Here is a 22,534-nt window from a genome sequence, read left to right on the forward strand (position 1 = left end):
CCCTTACATCCCACTTTAACTATTCCCTCTGCCATAGATGCTCTGTGATTACGAAAAGTGGCACGTGAGTAGAAAGTTTGAAAACCACTGTTTTAATCGTACCTCACTGACTCGTTATGTGCACGGTTTCGGAACTCCAATGGAAACGGGCCAAGGACAATTTTTCTCCAGCAAAATATTTCAGTAAGCAGTGATTCTCAACCTTCCTTCCCATCCCACCTTAAGACTCATCACAGAGCATAGGGTTTACTTATGGTAATATGTGAGCGGAACTAAAAAGTTTGAAAACCACCGGACTAGATAAGTAGATAGATAAGTATAGATAGCAATGTATTAATATATGTTTAATTAAGTTTGAAAATGCAATATTTTTTTGTAAATCCCCACATGCAATTTTATGCCATAATGACAGGAAATGTTTTTCATTTTGAAAAGAAAAACTATTTTCTATGGAAAATATTACATCATTATGAAAATTCATAGCCAAGTTTCTTGGAAAGTACTGTAATTGGCAAGTGATAAAGAAATGAGTCAAATTGCAAAAGTCAATTTCAAGTCCTTTCTGAAGTTAACTGGAGCAAAGTAAAGATGTGGTACATTACGATTGACTGTTAGATACAGCCATATTACACCTGTTTTATTTGTAAGAACAACAGTAACATTGAAAATAATGGTGTAAACTGATGGTATCTACAGGTAAGCAAAATTTTAAATAGCTCACAACATTCTGAAGATTCAAGATTATTTTACATAGGTGCATGAAACCGGGGTGATACACTGGCAAAACTGCTGTCTCATCGTTCCAGTGACACAAGTTCAGAGGGGACCTCCAATATGTTCTGCTCTATGAGCCAGAATGATTTGATCAGCCATTCGGCTTTTTTTCTATGTCATAAGCAAGTATAGAAATATTAATTTTCAAAAGGAAGATTGTTTAAAGCTTTGAACTTTAGAATATAAATATTTTGCCTCATTTTCAGTTGTATGTGATTCTTACTGGGATATGTAATGTAAATCAGATTTTAAAGCTTGAACTGACTGGAAAGGCCCTTTTTCACTGGCATCCTAGGATAGAAAGCCCTTTGTGCTGTTTCCACTGGGAAATCATGAAATGAGACACTCTTTGCTTTTCCACTGAAGGTGTTCTACCTTCAACGGGTGACTTTCTGCTGTCCCTTCTCTACTGGTGATCAGCATCCCCATGTCACCAACACCAGTAGGGGTAGAGTCGGTCGATCCCAGCGTGAAATGACGTCATTTGACGCTGGTGGCCGGATAGAGTTCTTTATCCACTGGACCCTGTCCAGTAAGTTCCCAGTTAATTTGTGGGACAGGGTGCGAGTGGAATAGGGGCTAATAACAGAACAGAAACATTCCTTGAGACAAAATGCTGCAGATGTTGTTGCATTTCTTCTTATTCTGAGAATGACTGCAGATTGACATTATATTCTGCGGATTGACATTATATTCCGCTTCTTCAGTAGTTCTTCAGGATTGGTTCCACTCTTTTTTTTGAGGTAGTTGATATGAATTAGGATGTGACTGACAAGGGCAGATGGACAGGTAGTCTGTGAGATTTATATAATTTATAATTACTGCACAAGTACAAAGCAAACTGCTTTACACAAATATGACACTCATGTGTTTATGATGGTTTCTTCTTGCAATTCCTCTCTAAATAAATTTCATAGCACTCCTGAAAATGGAAAGTTTGTGGAATTCGTTAAATGCTACTTTTGGAGAAATTTACCTTTTTACCAATTTCTGTCATGAGTCAGGTCATGGGCATTTCAGTCCTCCCTGTGACCGAACCATAATTGGCTATTGTAGTTTTTGGTTCCATTGTTGCCATGACTAAGGGGCTAAGCAATTCTGATGTCAAGCACTGGCTTCGCAGAGGATCATGAGAAGGTAGGATATGGAGGCTTGAGACCATTGGGTGCTTTCCAATTACCAATTACTTCTCAAACAGTTGCACAGCATCTGGATGGCCTGAATTCCACAAAGTTGCAGTTTGTAGTAGTTTCAACTAGATTCCACACCGAATAAATGATCATTGGTTTCCAAGTTGACAACCTCCAAAGTATGGAGAATGTAACGTGCAGGAAATTGTGCCCCTTCTTAGTCTATCAAGTTCAGCTAAAAGTGCCAAATATATTCCTTCTCGGGCGAGTTTGATTTACTTTCTGAAATAGTCGAGTGCACAGTGGACAACGAAGGCTTGAGTTAAGTACACCATTCCAACACTAGGACTGAAGGACAACATTCCAGAACGAGCTGTGCCTCCAGCCAAGCCAACCCAGTACAGTTGCAACACTGGCATCTTCCGGACAATACGGAAAAATGCCCAGATATGTTAAAAAAAAAAGGTGACATTGAATCTGGCCAATTATAAGCGAGTTTCCTCTCAATCATCAGTAATGTAAGCCATTCTCAAAAGTGCTATCAAAAAGGCACTTGTTCACCAATAACCTATTTACCAATATGTTTTAAATTTTACATAGACACACAGTAACAGGCTCTTTCAGTCCACGAGCCCATGCTGGTCAATTACATCCAAATAACCTACGACCCCCAGTACATTTTGAATGGTGGGAGGAAACTGGAGACCCCGGGGAAAACCCAGGCAGACACGGGGAGAACGTACAAACTCCTTGCAGACAGCGTGGGATCCCGATTGCTGGCGCTGTGACACTGTTGCACCAACCACCACGCTAACCGTATTGCCAGCATCACCTGACTCCAGACTTCCATCACAGTCTTGGTTTGAACATGGAGCAGAGAAGTGAAATCCAGAGCTGTGATGAGATTAACTACTCTTGATATTCACATTTAACCAATTCTGGGACCAACAAATTCTGGTAAATTTGAAGATAATCCAAAATAAACATTTCAATGAATGGAGTCTTGGATCACGCAAGGAAAAATGGATGACAGCTGAAGTCAATTATTCAAGTCCCAGGACAACACTGCTGTAGTTCCTTGGTGGAGTTTCCTGGGCTCACCAACCCTCAACATGTCCTCTGATTGCATTATGTTCTTGCCAGTCCAACAGCCACTTTGAACATTTATTGTCCGTACATTGGTGCACAATGGCTTCATTGCATACCAACACCCAGGTACAGAAGCCTGAAGTCCAGCACCTCTAAGTTCAATAACAATTTTTTTTTGCAGCTGCTGTCAGGCTTACTTCCGAAACCTACTGCAAACCATGAAAAGATCTATCTACAGTATTCAAACATCACTTTCCCTTGCACCAACTGCATCTGTGAATATTTATACTTCCATAATTATTATCTCTTTCTCTGTCTTGTTGAAATGTGATGATTTAATTTATACTAATTGAGTTGGTGTAGCTTCTGTAGCTATCTGGCAAGTAAGAATTTTGGTGAATCTGAACATGACAATGAACTCTCATTTCATCTCACTGAGAGAAACTTCACTGTGGCTGCTCGCTGAGGATACCCCAACAGCACCTTCCAAACCTGGGACCTCAACCACCAAGGTCAAGGGCAGGAGATGCATGTGAAGGCCACCATATGGAGACCATCGTTTAGGTTGCGCACTATTCTGACTTTGAAATTCAGTGCTAGTCCTTCATTGTCATTGGGTCCAAATCCTGTAACTCCCTGTGACCACCACCTTTTTGAGGGCATTTGGAGATGGGCAAAAAATGTCAAGATCCTGAGAATGAATGGAAGAGGTGTGACTCCAGATAACGCGACATGGTTGAGTCTGACATAATAAGCCGGTCCGTTCATTGGCAATAGTTACGGCGATGAACTGAGCCAGTGCCTCAAATTAATGCCAACATCAGTGGAATGATAAGAAATCAGCTGAGGAGGCGTATCAAGTCAGAAAATCTGGTTGTCAATAAAATGTAATGACGCGGAAACTCTGGAGAAAATACACGGAGCAAAAGATCAGTTTTTGCCAGTTTGCAAACATCCTTGCCACTTTGAGCGACAGACTGACAGGCTTTAAACCAAGAACTAGCTTAGGCAAACAAAGCCTGCAACAACTTATTTTCTCTTGAAATACAACTTTTAAACTTACACCTCAGCAAAATGATAGGTGTACTTAATTTATTAGGCCATTATTTATTCACGACATGAAATGCGTGAACTAACAAAGTAAATACTGGCTCTGGCAATGGGGCACAGTAGGCCAATAAATAAATATCAATTTATTGTCCGTCTTTGGTTGACTTAATACTGCCCCACTTTTCAATTTTACTATATGGTAACATGGTAAACCATTTTTTACATAATAGTACTATTAACTTTGCAAGTTATTCACTGTCTTCAATAGAGTTCATATTCAAGAGAATAATTGGGGAGAATTACGAGTTTAGCAAATGTTGGGAAATTGTCAAGAGTATCACATGAATTGCCCTGACATTTCCTTTGTGGACAAGGCACCCTGAGGGGGAGAAGAAAAATGAACCCTTAAATACAAACCAAGCCATGCTGTTTTATCTATAGACTGGAAAGTATTTCCTGTTACTTTAAGTCCACTTAAAATTAAGGCCAGATGACTGGAGCTTTCAAGCAGAGATTAACAGAGAGCAGGACCAATGATCTTCCCTACAAATAAGCTTAAGAGGCTTTGAACTGGGTTTGATTAAAGAAACAGAACCCGTTTGAAATTTTAAGTCGAGTTTGGAAGCGCAAAGAACTCTGCCATTGTTGCCATTACCTATATTTGTGCCAGGCATGAACCCCACTGAAATAACCACTTATCCCACAGGAAGGAACATTTCCTAATGCCATTTATTATTCTGGTATCAAATGCAGAGGAACCCAATTTCTAAATGTTCTATACTTCTTACAACACAAGTCATAAATAGTAATAGAGGGTGAGCTGAATGGCACAAATCACAAACAGTGAAATCACAAGTAATTATGCTCAGGTTTAGGATGAAATTAGGCAGAAAGTGTGGAAAGATTAGTTCACCTTAAAAAAATCTGATTTTCTTTGCTCCTCTTCAACCGAGAATATAGCCTTGATGTTATGATACAATTGGAAAGACCACATTACAATCGCTGGATTTTAATTACTAACACGAGAAAAGTCGTGTTGTGTGATTATGATAATTTAACATTTAAGGATCATGGATTCCTGTAAAAACCAGACATTGAGCTGTGCAATCCTGAAGAATTAAATGGACTGAAGTGAAACTATCAAAAGCAGTAACAACTGAACTACAGCAATATCCTTTCATCACCGTGACCCAGATAAAACCCTGCCCAGAGCAATGAAATGAAAATCGGTTCCATCTGCTGACTTTCTATATCAAGGGACTTAAAAGTCTCAACCCCTTGGTATTGTCAATATGAAGTATCTTTGTAAATATCAATAAGACCCCAACCTATAAACGAAGAAAAAGAATTGTATTAACTGAACAGCATGGCTTATGTCTCAACATTATTTCAGTTTTGATGGTTTTGGAGTGATAAAATTAATAATCTCGACACTTTTACAAATGCAATATTGCAATTTTCGTAAAGCTGAACACCGTCACCTCACCTGCCATTCATTCTGGCTGATCTTGCCTGTGCCAGGACCACATAAAAAATACATTATGGTTACTCATGAGCTATTCCAACAGCACCTCCCAAATCTGTAACATCTATCACACAGATAAGGAGAAGGACAGCATTTAGACAATTCTTTCTGGCCAAATCTATACACTCACAAAGGGATGGGATTGTCAAAGAAAGCAGTTGCTTGCTTACGCCAGACACATATGGATCAGAGGACATAGAATCACAAGGCAAAGGCTTGGAAAATGCTCACTGGGATACATTGTTCAAATTTTCTCACTAGTTTTCAATATTTTCTCAATGGAATTGCCAATTTATTCCAATGAAGGCGCTTTAAGCAATGAATCTTTGCTCCAACCACAATACTTGTCTGAACTTGCTCAAATATTCCATAAAGAAAATGCGTGAAAGACAGCTCATCACGTGAAAGCCAGCTTCACTATTGTAGCTGAAAGGTTGTCACGATCTCATGCTGTGTAGCAATATGACTACTATTTTAATTTGCACTACACAAAGGATTGTTGAAGCTTGTTGCTTTCAATGTATTCCTCTCACGGTCTAAACAATAAAGAAACAGGATTGGTTCTTTTCAAATGTTCTGTTGGAAGCAAACATGCCAGTTATACTCAGGCACTTGCTGATCAGGCCTGGTTTAATCGGTTAACTTCTGTCCTGCAATGCAGCCAGACTTAAGGAGTTGCAAAGAGAAGAGATAATTAGTAATTACCCCAGGGTCAATACGATAATATATTCAAAACTGTCTTGAAGGACACACTATGGATGGTTCGGTCATTTCAATAAAAATAAACTATTCAAGAATGATGAAAATTCAGGTTGATACCTCAACAAGAATTTTGGACATTTTTGTTCTTACAGTGCATTTGTATTAAACACATTCTAAAATACCACCAGCAAAATAGCATTACCATTTATTATAACATGATAAAAAAAACAGGATGTGATATGGACAAGGCATATTAACACTTGTAATTAGCATTTTATAATTATAGACTCTGCTCATTGTACGCTATGTACACAATGAACATAATTACAATTTGTACATACTGAATTTTAAGCCCTCTACATATTGCTTTGCATTTCAGCTATACTGGCATAGTGGAGTTAAAGCAAATCCTCCCCAAAGCTTGTGTGAAAAGTTTACGAAAGATAGAGAACATAGGGAAATTTGGGTGGGAGGAGAGTGAAACAGTTTTCATTTCGACGAGAGCAGTTTGGCAGTAACTGTATTCATGACAACATTAAGTATAAATAGTTACAGCAGATGGTATTACCAAATAACAGCATTATTCTGCACCAGTACAATGGCACTGCAATCATTAAAAGTAGTAATAAAACAAATATGAATCCACTTCCTATTGTTTACATTAAACTTTAGTGATTTTATAAAAGATATGGCAACAGTTACAAGTAAACTCAAGGTCAGGCATTAAATTAAACATACTACGCAATTCAAAATGCAAACAAAATTCTAACATATGAATCAAATTAAGATCCCGATCAACATCAATGCTAAAGTACCATTATTCCTATATTTGGACAATTTAGAAAGAGGAAGTTACAAAACTGCTGTGAACCAATAAGCAGAATATCGGCATTATATCCAACAAAGTGGTATTTCCTATAAGGAGTGTTTAATAATGAGTCAAGTGTCGCTGCCTGCAGTTGCTTGAATCCTTGTGCTCTGGTGCACTCGATTTCCATATTCAGGTACTGACTTTTGACCTAGTCCCATGGGACTTCTGAATGTAGTCAAAGTCCTTCAAATTTGTGTTGCATACGTTATAAATTTCCTGTGTCGATGGCCTTAGCTGCATAATCAAAAATAAAGTCTTTTAAAACTTGTTCAGTAAATATACTGTTCAAAATTTACAAATTAGCCCAGCTGAAAATGAGCATCAGGTTTGTGCAAAGCACTCCAATTAAAATCACAGAAAGTTATCCAAAGTCTAATCATTTTTGTTTGATGTGCCATACACAAATATGTTTAACTCCACTTTTGTTTGATATTGCTTTTATTTTTCTTTCTAAAATTTCCATTTTATTGATTTTTTTTTGTTACAGCAAACTCCCAAACAAGAAAAATTATGAAGTTACTCAAACATAACAGGAGTTTGCCTTCATAACTTGCTTCTTATACTTCAATAGTGATCTTTAAAGTGCCAAGATTCAGATTCAATAATTATGAGATAGAAATGACCTCCTGTTGTCATTACCCTTTACATAGTCCTGCCAATCTTATCTACTTTTTAAAAAATATCCTAACCTTGCCCTCCACGATTCCTCTCACCTTCTCCACTTGCCCATCTTAATGTCAGACAGTAGCATAGGGTGGGGGGGGGGGGTGTGTGGATCTTTCCCCAACATCTGTGTCTCCCCACCCAATTTCTACCCATCGCAAAATGTAACCTTCGAGCATGATCTACATGACAATTCTTCCCTTCTCTATGGATTTTGATTTGGAACTTTAATGTGATGTTGGTTGTCTCATCATTTCATCTACTCCCTTCCTCACTCTGGGTCAAACTCGATAATGCCATTCAACACACTGAGATCTGAACCCAATCACCTTTAACATTCCACCCCCATCTCTAAGTTAACCTTGATCTACAATCAGAACAATCTTGGTATGCAACACATTTCCACTTGTTCTTACTGCCAAAGAAGCACCATCTTCTCATTTTGATGGGGTTTTTTCTTGCACCAAGTCTTTTCTAACACACGCGAGCCACCTCTGTACCTCTCGTCATTGAGAGTTTTAATTTTATTGGCACCATCTCTTTTTCATTAAGAATGTATAGGCCCCTCCACATTCCCATCCCCAAAAGCACTGCCCTGCAGCTTCATTGGTCAGACCAAATCGAACGAACATTGTTTCTATTCATTTAAATAATTAGTACCTAGAAAAGCTTCTAAACTAACTTTTCTGACTGAAATTTTCTACGTTGCTATTAGGAAAGGATTGTAGTTGAGGTAAATAGATCAAACCAAGTATAAAGGATTTTAAATTATATTTTCCTCTTTCTACAATCACAGTGCCTGTTTGTAGAAGGAGCAGACTTCTGGAGGAGAGAAAAAGAGGAACAAAAATCAAACTACTCAATGACAATTGACATCAGAACAGTTCATGCAGTATCTTTAAATTATAACAAGCTGAGAAAATCTCGCACACAGATTGTTTATGGGATGAAAATAAGCACTCAAATGATTTAAAAAAAACAAATAAATGAAGCTTACTTTTCTCTAAATCTCATACACACATAAAGTGAGATCCTTCAGTGAGCTGTGGGTGTGATGGAGATGGAGATTTTGGGGACTGAGGTGGAGAAGACAGATTATTTTCTGAAAAGAACAAGGAATGCAAAAAGGAATAAGCAAAAACCTTTAAAAATAAACAACCACTTGAGGCGACAATCAAAAAGCACAAGAAACAGCTTTCCAAGGCAAGGTACTTTCACAATACAAGAAAAATTAATTGGCAAAATAGATTGATACATTGAAATAAGCAAGCTGCATTTAATACAAGGTATGATGCTGCATTTAACATTCACACATCATGCCTATTTTAATACATAAAGTTATGACGAAATGAGTGAAAATCTCAAAATTGCTTCAGTCCCTTTACTGAACTTGTCCAAAAACAAAAGCAATGGTCACCATATACAGCTAATGTGGTGATGCTAAAGTCAACAGTTAATAGAAAGGTGGATAAAATTATGTGTACAATTGAAAGCTCTGAGAGAATGACTTTTTAAACTGCAGTGTCAATGCCATTATTTGGTATTAAGTAAATTGAATCCATTTGTTGGCTATGAAATCACAGTTAAAACTGGCCAAGCTCGTGACAGACGTGAATAAAAATAAGGCATGATGAGGTACAAAGGTGAAAATGGAAAATAGTCAATATAACCACACAAGGTGCTGCTCTCCAGTGACACCAACTTCCGAAGAATTCCAAGTAGAATTCACAAGTGGAACTATTAACACAGACAAGAAAATAACATCATGTAATAAACAAATCCAATTTATTATTTTGGAATTAGTTTTCTCCAATCCAGATTACAAAATACATTTAGAATCTGGTGTCAAAAGCTCCACTGAGCGGAGATTTCAGGTCAAACACAGAGCAGAAGTGCTATCAGGGCAAAAACAAAAAGTGCTACTCGTCAAACACCATTGACCCTCAATAACGCAGCCATCCAAAGCACAACTTTCTACACACCTCAAAAGTTGATAGTGTATTGACAACATTCTGGCCTCTCATTAGCAAATGAACAATGGTGCTGGAAATTCACCAATGCTTTGAAAAATATTGAGATCACATTTTCTTGGCTCAGGTTCTTTCAATGTTTATTATAGGCAGTTCCATCCACTTTTGGTTGTAACAAAGTCTATCTACGAGTGAGATGGGGGGGGGGATTAAAAAACAGAACTTGCATGGTTTCCTAACCTATACTGGGCATCGATTCACGGTACAGGGAGAGAATTGTCTCAGGTTCAAATTGAGATCATAAGAAAAAAAACAGCCACAATTTTATGTCAATTTATTTCAATGAAAGCAAAATTGAAGGAGGAAAGTTCCCAAGTTTCTGAAGTGTATTCTGTCAGCATAATTGTGTGTGCTGCTCCCAGCAGATCCTCTCCTTGCATTCATTACAACTGTGCTCTCTTATATCTCCACTCTCACAGAATCAGAATTATTAATATTAAATTTACTTCCCCTTGCTCTGTTTTCACTAAACTTTTCTTCATAACACTATATTCTGGCCTTTTATTTTATTTTGCATTACTTGTTGTACTCGAAGATAGGTTGACTTGCCTGGATACACACTAAATAAAGATTTTTCACTGCATTTTGGTACATGACCACAACAATTCAAAATTTCATGTGTACAGCATACATTTTTAAAACTTCCATTATGGACTGGGCACATTTTCAAAAGCTCATTTTGTTTGAAAGAGAATTAAATGAAGCTACATCATTTTGAAGAGATGGTGGGACCTCGCCATTAAAATTGTCCTGTTTTTGTTTGGGCACTGACCAATCCAGAATGATTTATAAAGTCTGATTTCAAATTCAAGTCAATGGGAAGATGTTGTTTGTGCCTTGCTATTTCAGACTTTAATTTCATTTCTGAGGGAAAAATTGTTCATATAATTCCAGATAAAAAAATTGCTAAAATCTGAACAGCCTAAAAAAAAATACAAAGTTACTTTATTAATGTCAGTGAGTCCTACTATATTAGAAATAACAAATACTATTGTAATGCAGTTGGTTTAATTACAACTATGCCCAACGTGGTTAAAGTTCTCTTTTTTTTCCTGATGAATTTGAGAAGGCATTATTCTGTTTATAAGGGCACTGCAGACACCTTGAAGACTGACAACCAGGTAATATTTGTCACTGCACCATCGAACAAACTTTTTAAATCTTTACATATGTGAATACAGTAAAACTCCTGGTATGCGGCACCTATGGGGATTGGTAGATGCTGGAAAAGTATGTTGTCAATACACTATCAACTTTTGAGGTGTGTAGAAAGTTGTGCTTTGGATGGCTGCGTTATTGAGGGTCAATGGTGTTTGACGAGTAGCACTTTTTGTTTTTGCCCTGATAGCACTTCTGCTCTGTGTTTGACCTGAAATCTCCGCTCAGTGGAGCTTTTGAGATTGCCTTTTGCTTATTGGCAACTAACAGTGAAGCGTGCCAATTTTAAACGTCCATATTTTTTTACCTATTTATTTTCTGCTTTTTTTTGCCGGTTGCTTGAGGCTGTCAGTTGCTTGAATTCCTGATAATAGGGGTTTTAATGTAGTTGTAAAACTGAAGAAAACTGAGGTCCTCCATCAGCCAGCTCCCCACCATGACTACCAGCCCCCCCACATCTCCATCGGGCACACAAAACTCAAAACGGTCAACCAGTTTACCTATCTCGGCTGCACCATTTCATCAGATGCAAGGATCGACAATGAGATAGACAACAGACTCGCCAAGGCAAATAGCGCCTTTGGAAGACTACACAAAAGAGTCTGGAAAAACAACCAACTGAAAAACCTCACAAAGATAAGCGTATACAGAGCCGTTGTCATACCCACACTCCTGTTCGGCTCCGAATCATGGGTCCTCTACCGGCACCACCTACGGCTCCTAGAACGCTTCCACCAGCGTTGTCTCCGCTCCATCCTCAACATCCATTGGAGCGCTCACACCCCTAACGTCAAGGTACTCGAGATGGCAGAGGTCGACAGCATCGAGTCCACGCTGCTGAAGATCCAGCTGCGCTGGATGGGTCACGTCTCCAGAATGGAGGACCATCGCCTTCCCAAGATCGTATTATATGGAGAGCTCTCCACTGGCCACCGTGACAGAGGTGCACCAAAGAAAAGGTACAAGGACTGCCTAAAGAAATCTCTTGGTGCCTGCCACATTGACCACCGCCAGTGGGCTGATAACGCCTCAAACCGTGCATCTTGGCGCCTCACAGTTTGGCGGGCAGCAGCCTCCTTTGAAGAAGACCGCAGAGCCCACCTCACTGACAAAAGGCAAAGGAGGAAAAACCCAACACCCAACCCCAACCAACCAATTTTCCCTTGCAACTGCTGCAATCGTGTCTGCCTGTCCCGCATCGGACTGGTCAGCCACAAACGAGCCTGCAGCTGACGTGGACTTTTTACCCCCTCCATAAATCTTCGTCCGCGAAGCCAAGCCAAAGAAAGAAAACTGTAATCATAAATCATAATGGGAAGCTCGGCTAACTAAATTAAACAACTGTCTTCTTCTTCTTTGGCTTGGCTTCGCAGACGAAGATTTATGGAGGGGGTAAATGTCCACGTCAGCTGCAGGCTTGTTTGTGGCTGACAAGTCCGATGCGGGACAGGCAGACACGGTTGCAGGGGAAAATTGGTTGGTTGGGATTGGGTGTTGGGTTGGGTTAACCACACATGGGATGTTGTTTCTTATAATCTTTGGTCTTGTAATTATCCAAAATGTTGCAGTGTTGAAACTCTTCGTTCAATCCACCTTTCTGTGCAATCAGTTTAGAATTAGAGAGATTGTCACCTTTGATGTGCTTGTCCAAAACTACATGATCATTATTTTCTCAGAAGTGATTGCTTAAGAGATCAGAAAGAAAGGGGTGAGCAAACTGGAACGGCTGACCATTCAGGGGCACAAAAACAGTAAATATGAGTGGTCACACTAATTTCTCAGAAAAAAAAATTGTCTATTTGTTTTTAAGGATGCTTTAAACTGAGCAGAATTAGAGTATTCTGAGATACATCTGAGGAGACAGCCCACTGTGAAGGAACAGCAAGAAAAGATGGATGGAAAGTGGTCTGAGGGAACTTGGGATGAGAGAATAGTTCTGAGTTTCACTGGTAGCTTGGTGTCATTGACAGTATTTCCTTATTCTACCAGCACCCACACTTTACTACTGGTCCCCCTGTGTCACATGTCATTTGAAGCAATACCCAAAATATTTCGGCCTAGCTACTTAATCAAGTTTAAGATGGCAATCAATTGCAGTTTTTTTTTATTTTTTAAATTGCAACAACAGCAAAAATAAGCTATTTATAATTCCGCAAACATGTTTTAAAGAGGTTTTAGTCGACTTTTAAAAATGCTTTTAATAATTAATATTAATATTTCAATATTTTAAGTGTATTGATGTTTCTGAAGGTCAGAGGCCACACGGGAGAGATTCAAAGGATAGCTCTCCCTGCATTTTTTGGCTGCTAGAGAAATTTCATGGCCTTCTGGATTTGAAGCAGCCAGTTCAGGAGATGGTAAACTCTGATGGTGTGCAAGACACGGACAAAAAAAAGGATATGAAGAAAATGGTCCAATGAATGAGCAGGTTACTTCAGAATCCCAACAATCAATACTGCAGCAAGTCCAGAACACAGTTTATTGCAGGATGAGCAAGTTTTTTGGGGTCATAGTTTAAATGTAGACATCCAGCATGGTAACAGCCCTTCCAGCCCTTGAGCCTAAATACCCCAATTAACCTTTTACCCCCCCCCCATATGTTTGGAGGTGAGTTGGGTTGTCAGCACGAAGGAGGTATGCCAAGGACACTTGTGAGGAGGTGAGTCAGGCTGTCAGCACGAGGAAGGTGGTACAGTGCGCCTAGACCCACACAGACACATACCAGCTCCTCAGTGACTGCGCTGGATTCAAACTCGGGCTGCTGGTGGCTGCAACGAGCACTCACCTCAGTTCTCACTGGATTCATATCAATGATCCCATCTTCCCGCTTACCCACCAAAAATGTGGTTTCCGACCACTTACTGAAGATCAAGCAAAGGCCTCAAGAAATTATTTTGATAAAAATCTACTTTAGCTTTCCTGTCCTCACAACCTTTGTGGCCGTCTTTGATGCACCAGCAGACTTTTGTCAGCAGTGTTTATCATAGGAGATTTAATGTGGGGAAAGGGGAAGAACTGTAGTTTCTCCAGACCCACTTCTCACAAATTACAGTTTTTAAAAGAAGCCATTTCTTGTTCATAGATGAAAACATGCAATTGTCAACGTGGCATTTTGAAAGGAAATATAAAAAATTGGAATATGCAGCTAACTAAAATATGCTTGAGAGAAAGCAGAAGTGAAGAACACCAAATTCCTTGAAGGACTACCTTCATTATCATTGCACTAGGCCATTAACGTCCAACTTTCGTCGAGGACACAAAAGCACAATACCAAAGAGTTAATGACAAGTGAGTAAAAGACAATAACTAGGCCACAGTGACCCGCCTGGAATAATAAATGTCTTATTATTCCAGACAGCTCATTGAAGTAGATTAAACTCAGGATAGATTAATTAAAATGCCATCTCAAGGGTGAAAAATATAGCAAACAAAAGCAAAACTGTTCAAGCAGGAAATCTGAAATTAACATAGAACATGAAGGAAAATCCAGCAGGTCAAAAGCATTCATTGAGAGAGAAAAACAGTGTTGAGTTTCCAGATCAGTGACATATACTCAGAATCTATTGTTAGCGAGAAGCCAAAGTCCTAAATCTATCTCCAGCGGACAGGAAACCTAAAGCAGATTTTTAACAAAATTATTTCTTGAGGCCTTTGCTTGATCTTCAGAAAGTGGTTGAAAACAAATTTTTGGTGCGTACGAGGAAAGGTGGGATACTGTTATTAATCCAGTGAGAACTGAGGTGAGTGCTCATTAACCTTTTTGGGCTTTCCTCAAATGAATGCATTATAAAACATGTTGATGTCAGGAATGTACAGAAAATACTAGTACAGTTGAATCCCCATTATCTGGAAATTCAATCAATCGGAAACTCAAACAATCTGCAAGAAAGAGGAAATAAATCAATAGACTCGCGAATGGATCCCGTAGGCGAGCGTGGAGACTTTGTGGGACACGTACTGGTATGCCCTACTGAACTAGCAATGCCCCTCAAAGTGCTCACATTCTTTTCACTTTTGCCACTTGAGTGCAGATAAGTCGGGTTGTCAGCGTGATGAAGGTCCACCAAGGGCCTGACCGGGACACTTGCACGGAGGTGAGTTGGGTTGTCAGCCCGAAGAAGGTGTGCCAAGGAGACTTGTGAGGAGGTGAGTCAGGTTGTCAGCACGAGGAAGGTGGTACAGTGCGCCTAGAGCCTGACTAGGATACTTGAGTCGGAACCAGTGCGATAGGGATAGGATAGGGAGGGGGAAGATAGCAGCGGAGTTGAGGTTTTACTGTCAAGGTTCTGATGTTAAACCTGGCATATAAGATGACCCAATTCTGAGGCAACATTTTTAGTTTTTGATGATCATCCTATAAGCCAGCAGTAGAGAGATTGAAACAAGAGGTCATGCGTTAAGGAGCAAAAGTTTAGAAGTAACATGAGGGGGAACTTCTTTACTGAGAGTGGTGGCTGTGCGGAATGAGCTTCCGGGAGAAGTAGTGGCGGCAGGGTCAATTTTGTCATTTCAGGAAAAATTGGATAGGTATATGGATGGGAGGGGAATGGAGGCTTATGGGCAGAGTGCAGGTAGGTGGGACTAGAGGAGAGGACTTGGTTCAGTATGGACGAGAAGGGCCTGTTTCCGTGCTGTAATTGTTATATGATATGTTATATGATATACAGTAGGTATAAAAATATGCCTTTAAAATTAACAGGGGTTAATTATGACGGTGATACAGTTAGCGTAGCAACTAGTGCAACATTGCTAGAGCATCAGTGACTGGGATTCGAATTTAAATTTTGTAAATTACGGGAATTACCTGATTAAAGTGAAGTTTACATAATTAAAGACTGCAATACTTTAAAAAAAAAATTTACATTTTGCACTGTCTTTTAAATGGTGCATTCTTAATGCAAGTGTATTAGTAAGGTATTGGAAGAATGAGTCTCAGTCAACCAGAAAATCTGCATATCTCACATCTGCAATTCGCATAGGTGCCAGATAATTTGGATTCTACTGTACATATGAGACTATAATTTAAATACAAGAGTAAAATGCAGAAATGAAGTAAAATCCCATGTGGTTTCTTGCATCGTAGCCAGCTGCACCTGAAATATATATAAATAGGTCGTTGAGACTGGCCTTTGATTCAAAAATCACAGGATGTAGATACAGAATTGTGATATGATGTGTATTAAAAATGATCAATATTAGAGCCCACATAGAGTTTGATCTACCATTAACTGGAAACCATACCATATACAGTATGAATGAATTACAACAGTGGTACAGAGCCCTAGGCTTTATTTTGTTGAACAGGAAAGGCTGCAGACACTGAGGTTGAGTGCAATCCACAGAAGTGCTGGAGAAACTCAGCAGGTCACGTAGCATCTATATGAAATAAAGTATAACTAATGTTTCACACATAAGCCCCCAACATTGATGCAAAAAGATAGACCTGAAACATTTGGAGGCCCTTTACTTCCCATAGATACTACATGACCTGCTGAGTTTCTCCAGCACTTCTGTGTATTGCAAAGGTTTTATTTGGCAGTTTATGATTTCATACCTATTCCACATGACATCTGTGCAATAAATCAACAGACCATATAACCTTATCATAGCCGTGAAAAGACAGGTTAAACCCTGGTGGTTTTGCAGCATCATAATTTGTGGTAATATGTTTAACCTACCTCTTACGAGCTTGCTGCTTCGTGGTGCATCTGTGACTATTTCATGGGAGATAGTGATCAACCTTACTTCTTCCCCTGCATTTTCCTCATTAGAATCAGGTTTGCGGTTCACAACTGGGCCCACAGTTTGCATACTAAAAGGAAAAGAAACAAGAACAAGAATATACTAAAAGGAAAAGAAACACGAACAAGTCTTCCCTTCTTGAGAACTTGCATTTTGATACTTGGCCAACGAATGACTGTCATAATTTATCACACCAACTACACCATTGAGTAAAGTTAAAGTTTTCTCATGAACCAAGACATTTTTTGCAAGTTATTCTAGCTAGCTGGAAGCTAGGCTGAAAATAAATAGATCCTGGCAACAACATTTTATGAGAGGTTCGGCACTCACTCAGACCAGGAGGCCCACCATTTAAATTTAAAAAAAATGTAAATTTAAGTAGGTTAATCAGGGTTGGGAATCCAGTGAAGAGCGTAATATGTTCAGACACCCTCCTCTTCACATTTCTGTTGACTGTTAGTACCACATTAGGTAGCACGTTTAGCATAGCAGTCAGTGCAACGTAATCACGGTGCAAGAGACCCAGGTTCACATCTGGCATTGTCTGTAATGCATTTCTAGATTTTCCCCATGACCACGTGAGTTTCCTCTGGGGGCATGTTGTCCACAGGATTATCCAACAGGTTGGACAGGAAACTGCTCCAAACAAAGGATAATGCTGTGCTGGCTCCTGGAGGGACATCTAACCAGCCAGGACGAAAGTCATTTCTCCATGTCAATCAAGGTTAGCCCACCCAAAGGTCAGGGCACACCTTGCAATTGACTCCTTTTAATGTATACACAGCTCACAACCAATGTTCCCTCTAATTTTTAGTTGTCAGCGTGTACAAAATTCTTACATTGTGCAAATTTTTTTCCTGTGACAAAAGTATGTACACACTGAATGCTTGTGCAAATGTAAACTTGAAATTGTTTCAAGATGATTTTGGCCCAGTCTATCTCTCATGGCTAATAAAACTGAAATGGCATGTTCTAATATAATACAAGTACGATTAACTACTTGTTTAACCGACTAACTAGTTAACAGAAACAGTTAGCTAAGAGATTATTTTCAATCACTATAATTATTAATGACTACATTATTTTAAGTAACAAACCTTTTGGATGCACATTCATTTCTTTTGTTGCAGGGTGCAAAATGTGTGCGCGCACACCTGCGCATAGTTTAGAGCAGTGGTTCTCAACCTTTTTCTTTCCACTCACATACCACTTTAAATAGTCCCTATGCCATCGGCACTCTGTGATTAGTATTGCTTAAGGTGGTATGTGGGTGGAAAGAAAAAGTTTGGAAACCACTGGTTTAATCGTACCTCATTGACTCGTTATGTGCACGGTTTCAGAACTCCAAAGGAAATGGGCCAATGACAATTTTTCTCAAGCAAAATTTTTCAGTATCAATTGGGTCTAGAGCAGTGGTCCTCGACCTTTTTTCCCCACTCGCATACCCTTACCAATCTCACTGATGGCATAGGGATTACTTAAAGTGGTATGTGAGTGGAGAGAAAAAGGTTTAGAAGGAACAGTGCTCACAACTGGGTCTCTTAATCCTCTGTCCTATTTTGTGCATACCTGAGCCGGCCCCTCCAGCTGGCTGGTGCATAAAGTTCACCACATAGAGCAGCTGGATTTTTCCCCTGGGAACAAACCTGAGCTCCACTCCGGTTTGCAAGCCGTGGGTGATGCTGGAGTTATTTGCAAGGTGTGTGCTGGTAAAGGGTTGGGGGCTTTTCACAGTGCATGTCAGAATTATCATTTTCCCTATCGAAACAGGATGCCATGACTGCACCAGATCGAGGGGTGGCTGATATCATTTGTTGCGTCTTTTCACTGTATTTAACTGTCCAAGTTGGTAGTTAGTTGCATTTGTATTTTGATACCTTAGTGAAGAGCTCAAACCCGAAACGTTGGTAATATATTTTTATCTTTGCTATATGAAGTACACTGTTTGACTTGCTGAGTTTCTCCAGCACGGTGTCTGGAGACTTTTGTGTTTTACCTGTGAGTCTGACTGTGTGTGTGATCCCTGTGGCAACTTTCCCCCAGTGGTAAATAAAGATCTATGTTGTGATTGAATGGTGTTCAGACTCATTGCCTCTTGGACCTTGTAAACGTATGGAAATGGTCGATTATTTATTTTGGGGTCACAGGCTCATGAGCCAAAGGGGTTTGTTATGGTACTGCATGTCAAAATTTAAAATTGAAATCTGATTACAGCTGGAAACTGTGCCAGCCAAGCACTTCGCTCTTGAACAAAACTTTCTCTTCTTTTAGCTGGTAAAGAGTGACAAGCCAGCCAGACAATGGCACAACAAAAGTACAAAGGCAACATTTGATCCGACTTGCATTACTGCAGAGAGCATCACAGAGATGGAATCTGCATCTGGCATGTCTCTGAGCACGAGTGGCTGTAAGTAGGGCAACAGTAAAAGTCGACATGGGTGTGAACTGGTCAAATGGCTGCAAGTTTTGTGGCAGAGGATTCATATGAGGATTTTGGTGTGGAAATCTTTAAATTTGTCTATTTTTTAAATTTAAATTTTAAAATATTTTTTTTAGATTTAAACATGCAGGACAGTAACTGGCCATTTTGGCCCACGAGCCTGTGCCACCCAATGATCACAACTCCCAGTCTGTCTCATACGGTGAGAGGAAACCCACGCAGACACAGGGAGTGCATACAAACTCCTTACAGACAGCAAGGGATTCAAACCCGAGTCCTGATCGCTGGCGCTGTTACAACATTGCACTGACCGGCATGCTAACCATGCCACCCCAATCTAAAAAGGAAGCAAATAAATGTGCAGAATGAAAGGCGCAGAATGAAATGCCAGGTAATTTCAATTGTTACAGTCAGACAAAACTTTGTTTTGCATGTTGTCCAGGCATCATGAAATGTTGCCACTCTTCGGGGCCATTTTGGGTTTAAAAATTCACAAAAAATAACACATAGTAAAAGCAAATTAATAAGATTAATCATTATGGTCACACTGGGTCTCTGGCATTTTAATGTGCCAGGGAAATCAAGTAGATTGTCAGGTCTTCCAGAAACTAAGGGTTCACGTTAAAGATCCTGAGGAGGTGAAGCTCCAATCTTTCGCAGGTTGGTATGCAGAGCCTGGAACCTCCCACCGCTTGCCACTGGAGAAGTGGTTGCCGACATGTATATCTGTTATATCACTGTAATGTCATCACTGCTGTTTCTGCAATTGGTCTCCAAGCCAGCCAAGTCTCCCACTGCTCATGGCAAGGTGTTCAAATGAAACTTAGCCTCTCTGATGCAATGTTGTTCAAAGTCATTCTCAAATGAATTTGCAGTTTTTTTTCCCCACTGCAAGTCATCAGGCCAGTCCAAGCCTTGACCACAGGGTACATGGAAGACAGGGACAAATGAAATGTACAGAGGAAAGATACTGGGATAACAACAGAGAATTTTGGAATTGCCAAGTCAACAGGGAATTGCATCATCGTCCAATCAGTTCATTGCAACAGATGTTTAGAAAGGAACTACTGATATTGATACTGCTCCTTCACCTCCTGCTTCACAGTTGCAGGTAAAGATTGAGCACAAACAATTGGCAAGTTTTGGCACTTGCACCAGGAAACCTCAAATTCGGGCATCTGATGTATAATGGAAGAGGCTTGTATAGTAAGGAAATGTTTATGTGCATTGATAGTCATTTGATGAGGTTTTGGGTGCAACATAGGTCTTAATCAAAGTCAAATCAGCTGCTGTGCATTGGATGTTAATGATATCCAGAATCAGACAGTGAGACTAAGATTCTTTTCTCTTGATCTGAGTTTGGATTCAAAGATTATAGGGCACACTGGCCCAAACGAAAAGTACAGCTTTGTGCCCCATCTTGATTTTCTAGGGGCAGGCAGAACTCCGGAGTCCATGTTTGTGTGCAGTCAAAGGTGCCTTGTACTAATGAGAGTCTCGCAGTTCTGCGGCAATTCCCCTCAAGTGGCATATCAAAATCTACCACAGATGTCCCCTGTGCCAAGATGCAGACAAAATAATGGCTATGTTGACCTTGATGTCATTTGAAATGTGATTCGGACCAAAATTTGTCTCTGAAGTTGTGACTGCAGAAAGTGACACACCAGTCGAGAGAAACTTTCTGAAGACAACCTGGATGCCCTTCACTTTCCTCGGAGATCAGGATTTATCGCCATCCTCTGTCATCTGTCAGATTGCCCTACTTTTTCCGCCCTTTCTTCATGGTCCTGGTAATGCTGCACTGTTAACTGAAATTGCCAATAGAACATCCATTTGTTGGTTCATCGAGTTGCATGGAAGCTTCATTCAACACAGAGTTCATTATGCAAATTGAGTGATAAGTAACAACGAGTTCTGAAAGATGATTTCATCCAAGTAGCATTTGAGGAGGAATTGATACTCTTATCCAGTGCTGGGTTTTCCATGCCATTATTCCTTTATTAAGATCCAATTTATCAATGTTCAAGTCTATTGTGCATTTGTTACCTTGCTACCCTGTTTGGAGAACTGTTGTAAAAATGTGCAAATGCATCCTGCAGCAAGTCGACATCAGAGGCATCCAGGCATTCATTTCCGGCCATCTGTATTTTGTGGCCACAATTATCTAGCGGTTTGCATTTATGTTTAGATTTGCAATTTTCAGATACGGTCAGTCATTTGAATCTAATTCACGTGGAGGAAATTGAAGGAAGGAGTTTAATATGCACCTCTCTATTAAATATTACAGCAGCTTTGGAAACACTTCTTCCTTGCCAAGATTTTCTCACACCCTCATCCCAAATCTCCTGCCATGAAGAGGTGCAGTCCTCACAAGAGGGCAGACAGTGAATCTGATCCAAGCTTCTAATAATTTCAAGAAGTAAAACAGGAAAGTCTGCAGACATCATGGTTGAAGTAAAAATGCAATTCTGGAGAAACTCACAGGTCTAACAGTGTCCTTTATATAGCAAAGATAAAGATACATAAGCAATATTTCAGGCTTGAGGCCTTCATCAAGGTATGGACAAATGTAGGCAGGCATCCAAACTTGTTTTCTCAGTGGAAAGACCTCAACAGGTATCTCAAGAGTCTGACAGCAGCATAAATGGAGTAAAAATACTCAAATAAGATTTAATTCTTTAATTTTTACATATCAATCAACAACATACCTGCTTCTAATTTCTATCCCATCAATGTTCTTTGTTTCATCCATAATTTGGTCAGGACTCAGAATTTCAGATTCACTTTCATTGTACCTCTCAGACTTGAGCATTTGGCTTGAAATCTGTGGAGCAGAAAAACCCAATGCAATAGTTTTAAGGATGTCTAAAGTGTGTTGAATTGATGCAAAATTAGATTTCTCTACCATCAGAACTCCTCCAAATAAACAGCAAACTATCCTCCTTCCTTTGCAGAAACGCAAGTCTCCTTTTTTAACATCTAAGTGAATCTAAGCATTTAAAATCTTTTTATATCAATATCTTGAATTACTTTCAATCACTGGTGCATCAAAATTTGAATCCACCTGTTTTCCCGAAACTTTTGAACGACACTACACCCTATAGAGGATGAAGAATGAAAAGAAATGAAGAAAAATTAGTATAGTGTGATTTTAACTCACATCTTTCCTGCTCTCCGACTGTTGCCGATTTGACTCGACATCACCTTCCTTTAAACGAGCAATTTCCTCTGCTGCAGTTTCTCGATGTTGATCACTTTGAACTGCAGCTTCCAGCTCCTTGATATTCGTTTCAGCTGTTCGACTTCTGTAAAGCTGAAACATGTAACATTGACCTTTTACTGTGATAAAAGAGGCAGGTA

The 22,534-nt window shown here is 39.6% G+C and overlaps 1 protein-coding gene across 18 annotated transcripts in view; it reads right to left on the bottom strand.

Annotated features, from left to right (window-relative positions):
- Positions 1-6,458: 6,458 nt before the first annotated feature.
- plekha5 (pleckstrin homology domain containing, family A member 5) overlaps positions 6,459-22,534 on the bottom strand; it is a 429,638-nt gene continuing 413,562 nt past the window's right edge. For all 18 annotated transcript variants that reach the window (XM_069908666.1, XM_069908663.1, XM_069908665.1 and 15 more), the window contains 5 exons: positions 22,335-22,487; positions 21,883-21,998; positions 16,671-16,804; positions 8,802-8,906; positions 6,459-7,375 (listed from right to left, as the gene is read on the bottom strand). In XM_069908666.1, coding sequence (XP_069764767.1) covers positions 8,815-8,906; positions 16,671-16,804; positions 21,883-21,998; positions 22,335-22,487 — 495 coding nt within the window. In that variant the 3' untranslated portion in view covers positions 6,459-7,375; positions 8,802-8,814. The remainder of the gene's footprint in view (positions 7,376-8,801; positions 8,907-16,670; positions 16,805-21,882; positions 21,999-22,334; positions 22,488-22,534) is intronic.

The sequence above is a fragment of the Narcine bancroftii genome, chromosome 13 (genome assembly GCF_036971445.1).
Source record: "Narcine bancroftii isolate sNarBan1 chromosome 13, sNarBan1.hap1, whole genome shotgun sequence".
Lineage (NCBI taxonomy): Eukaryota > Metazoa > Chordata > Chondrichthyes > Torpediniformes > Narcinidae > Narcine > Narcine bancroftii.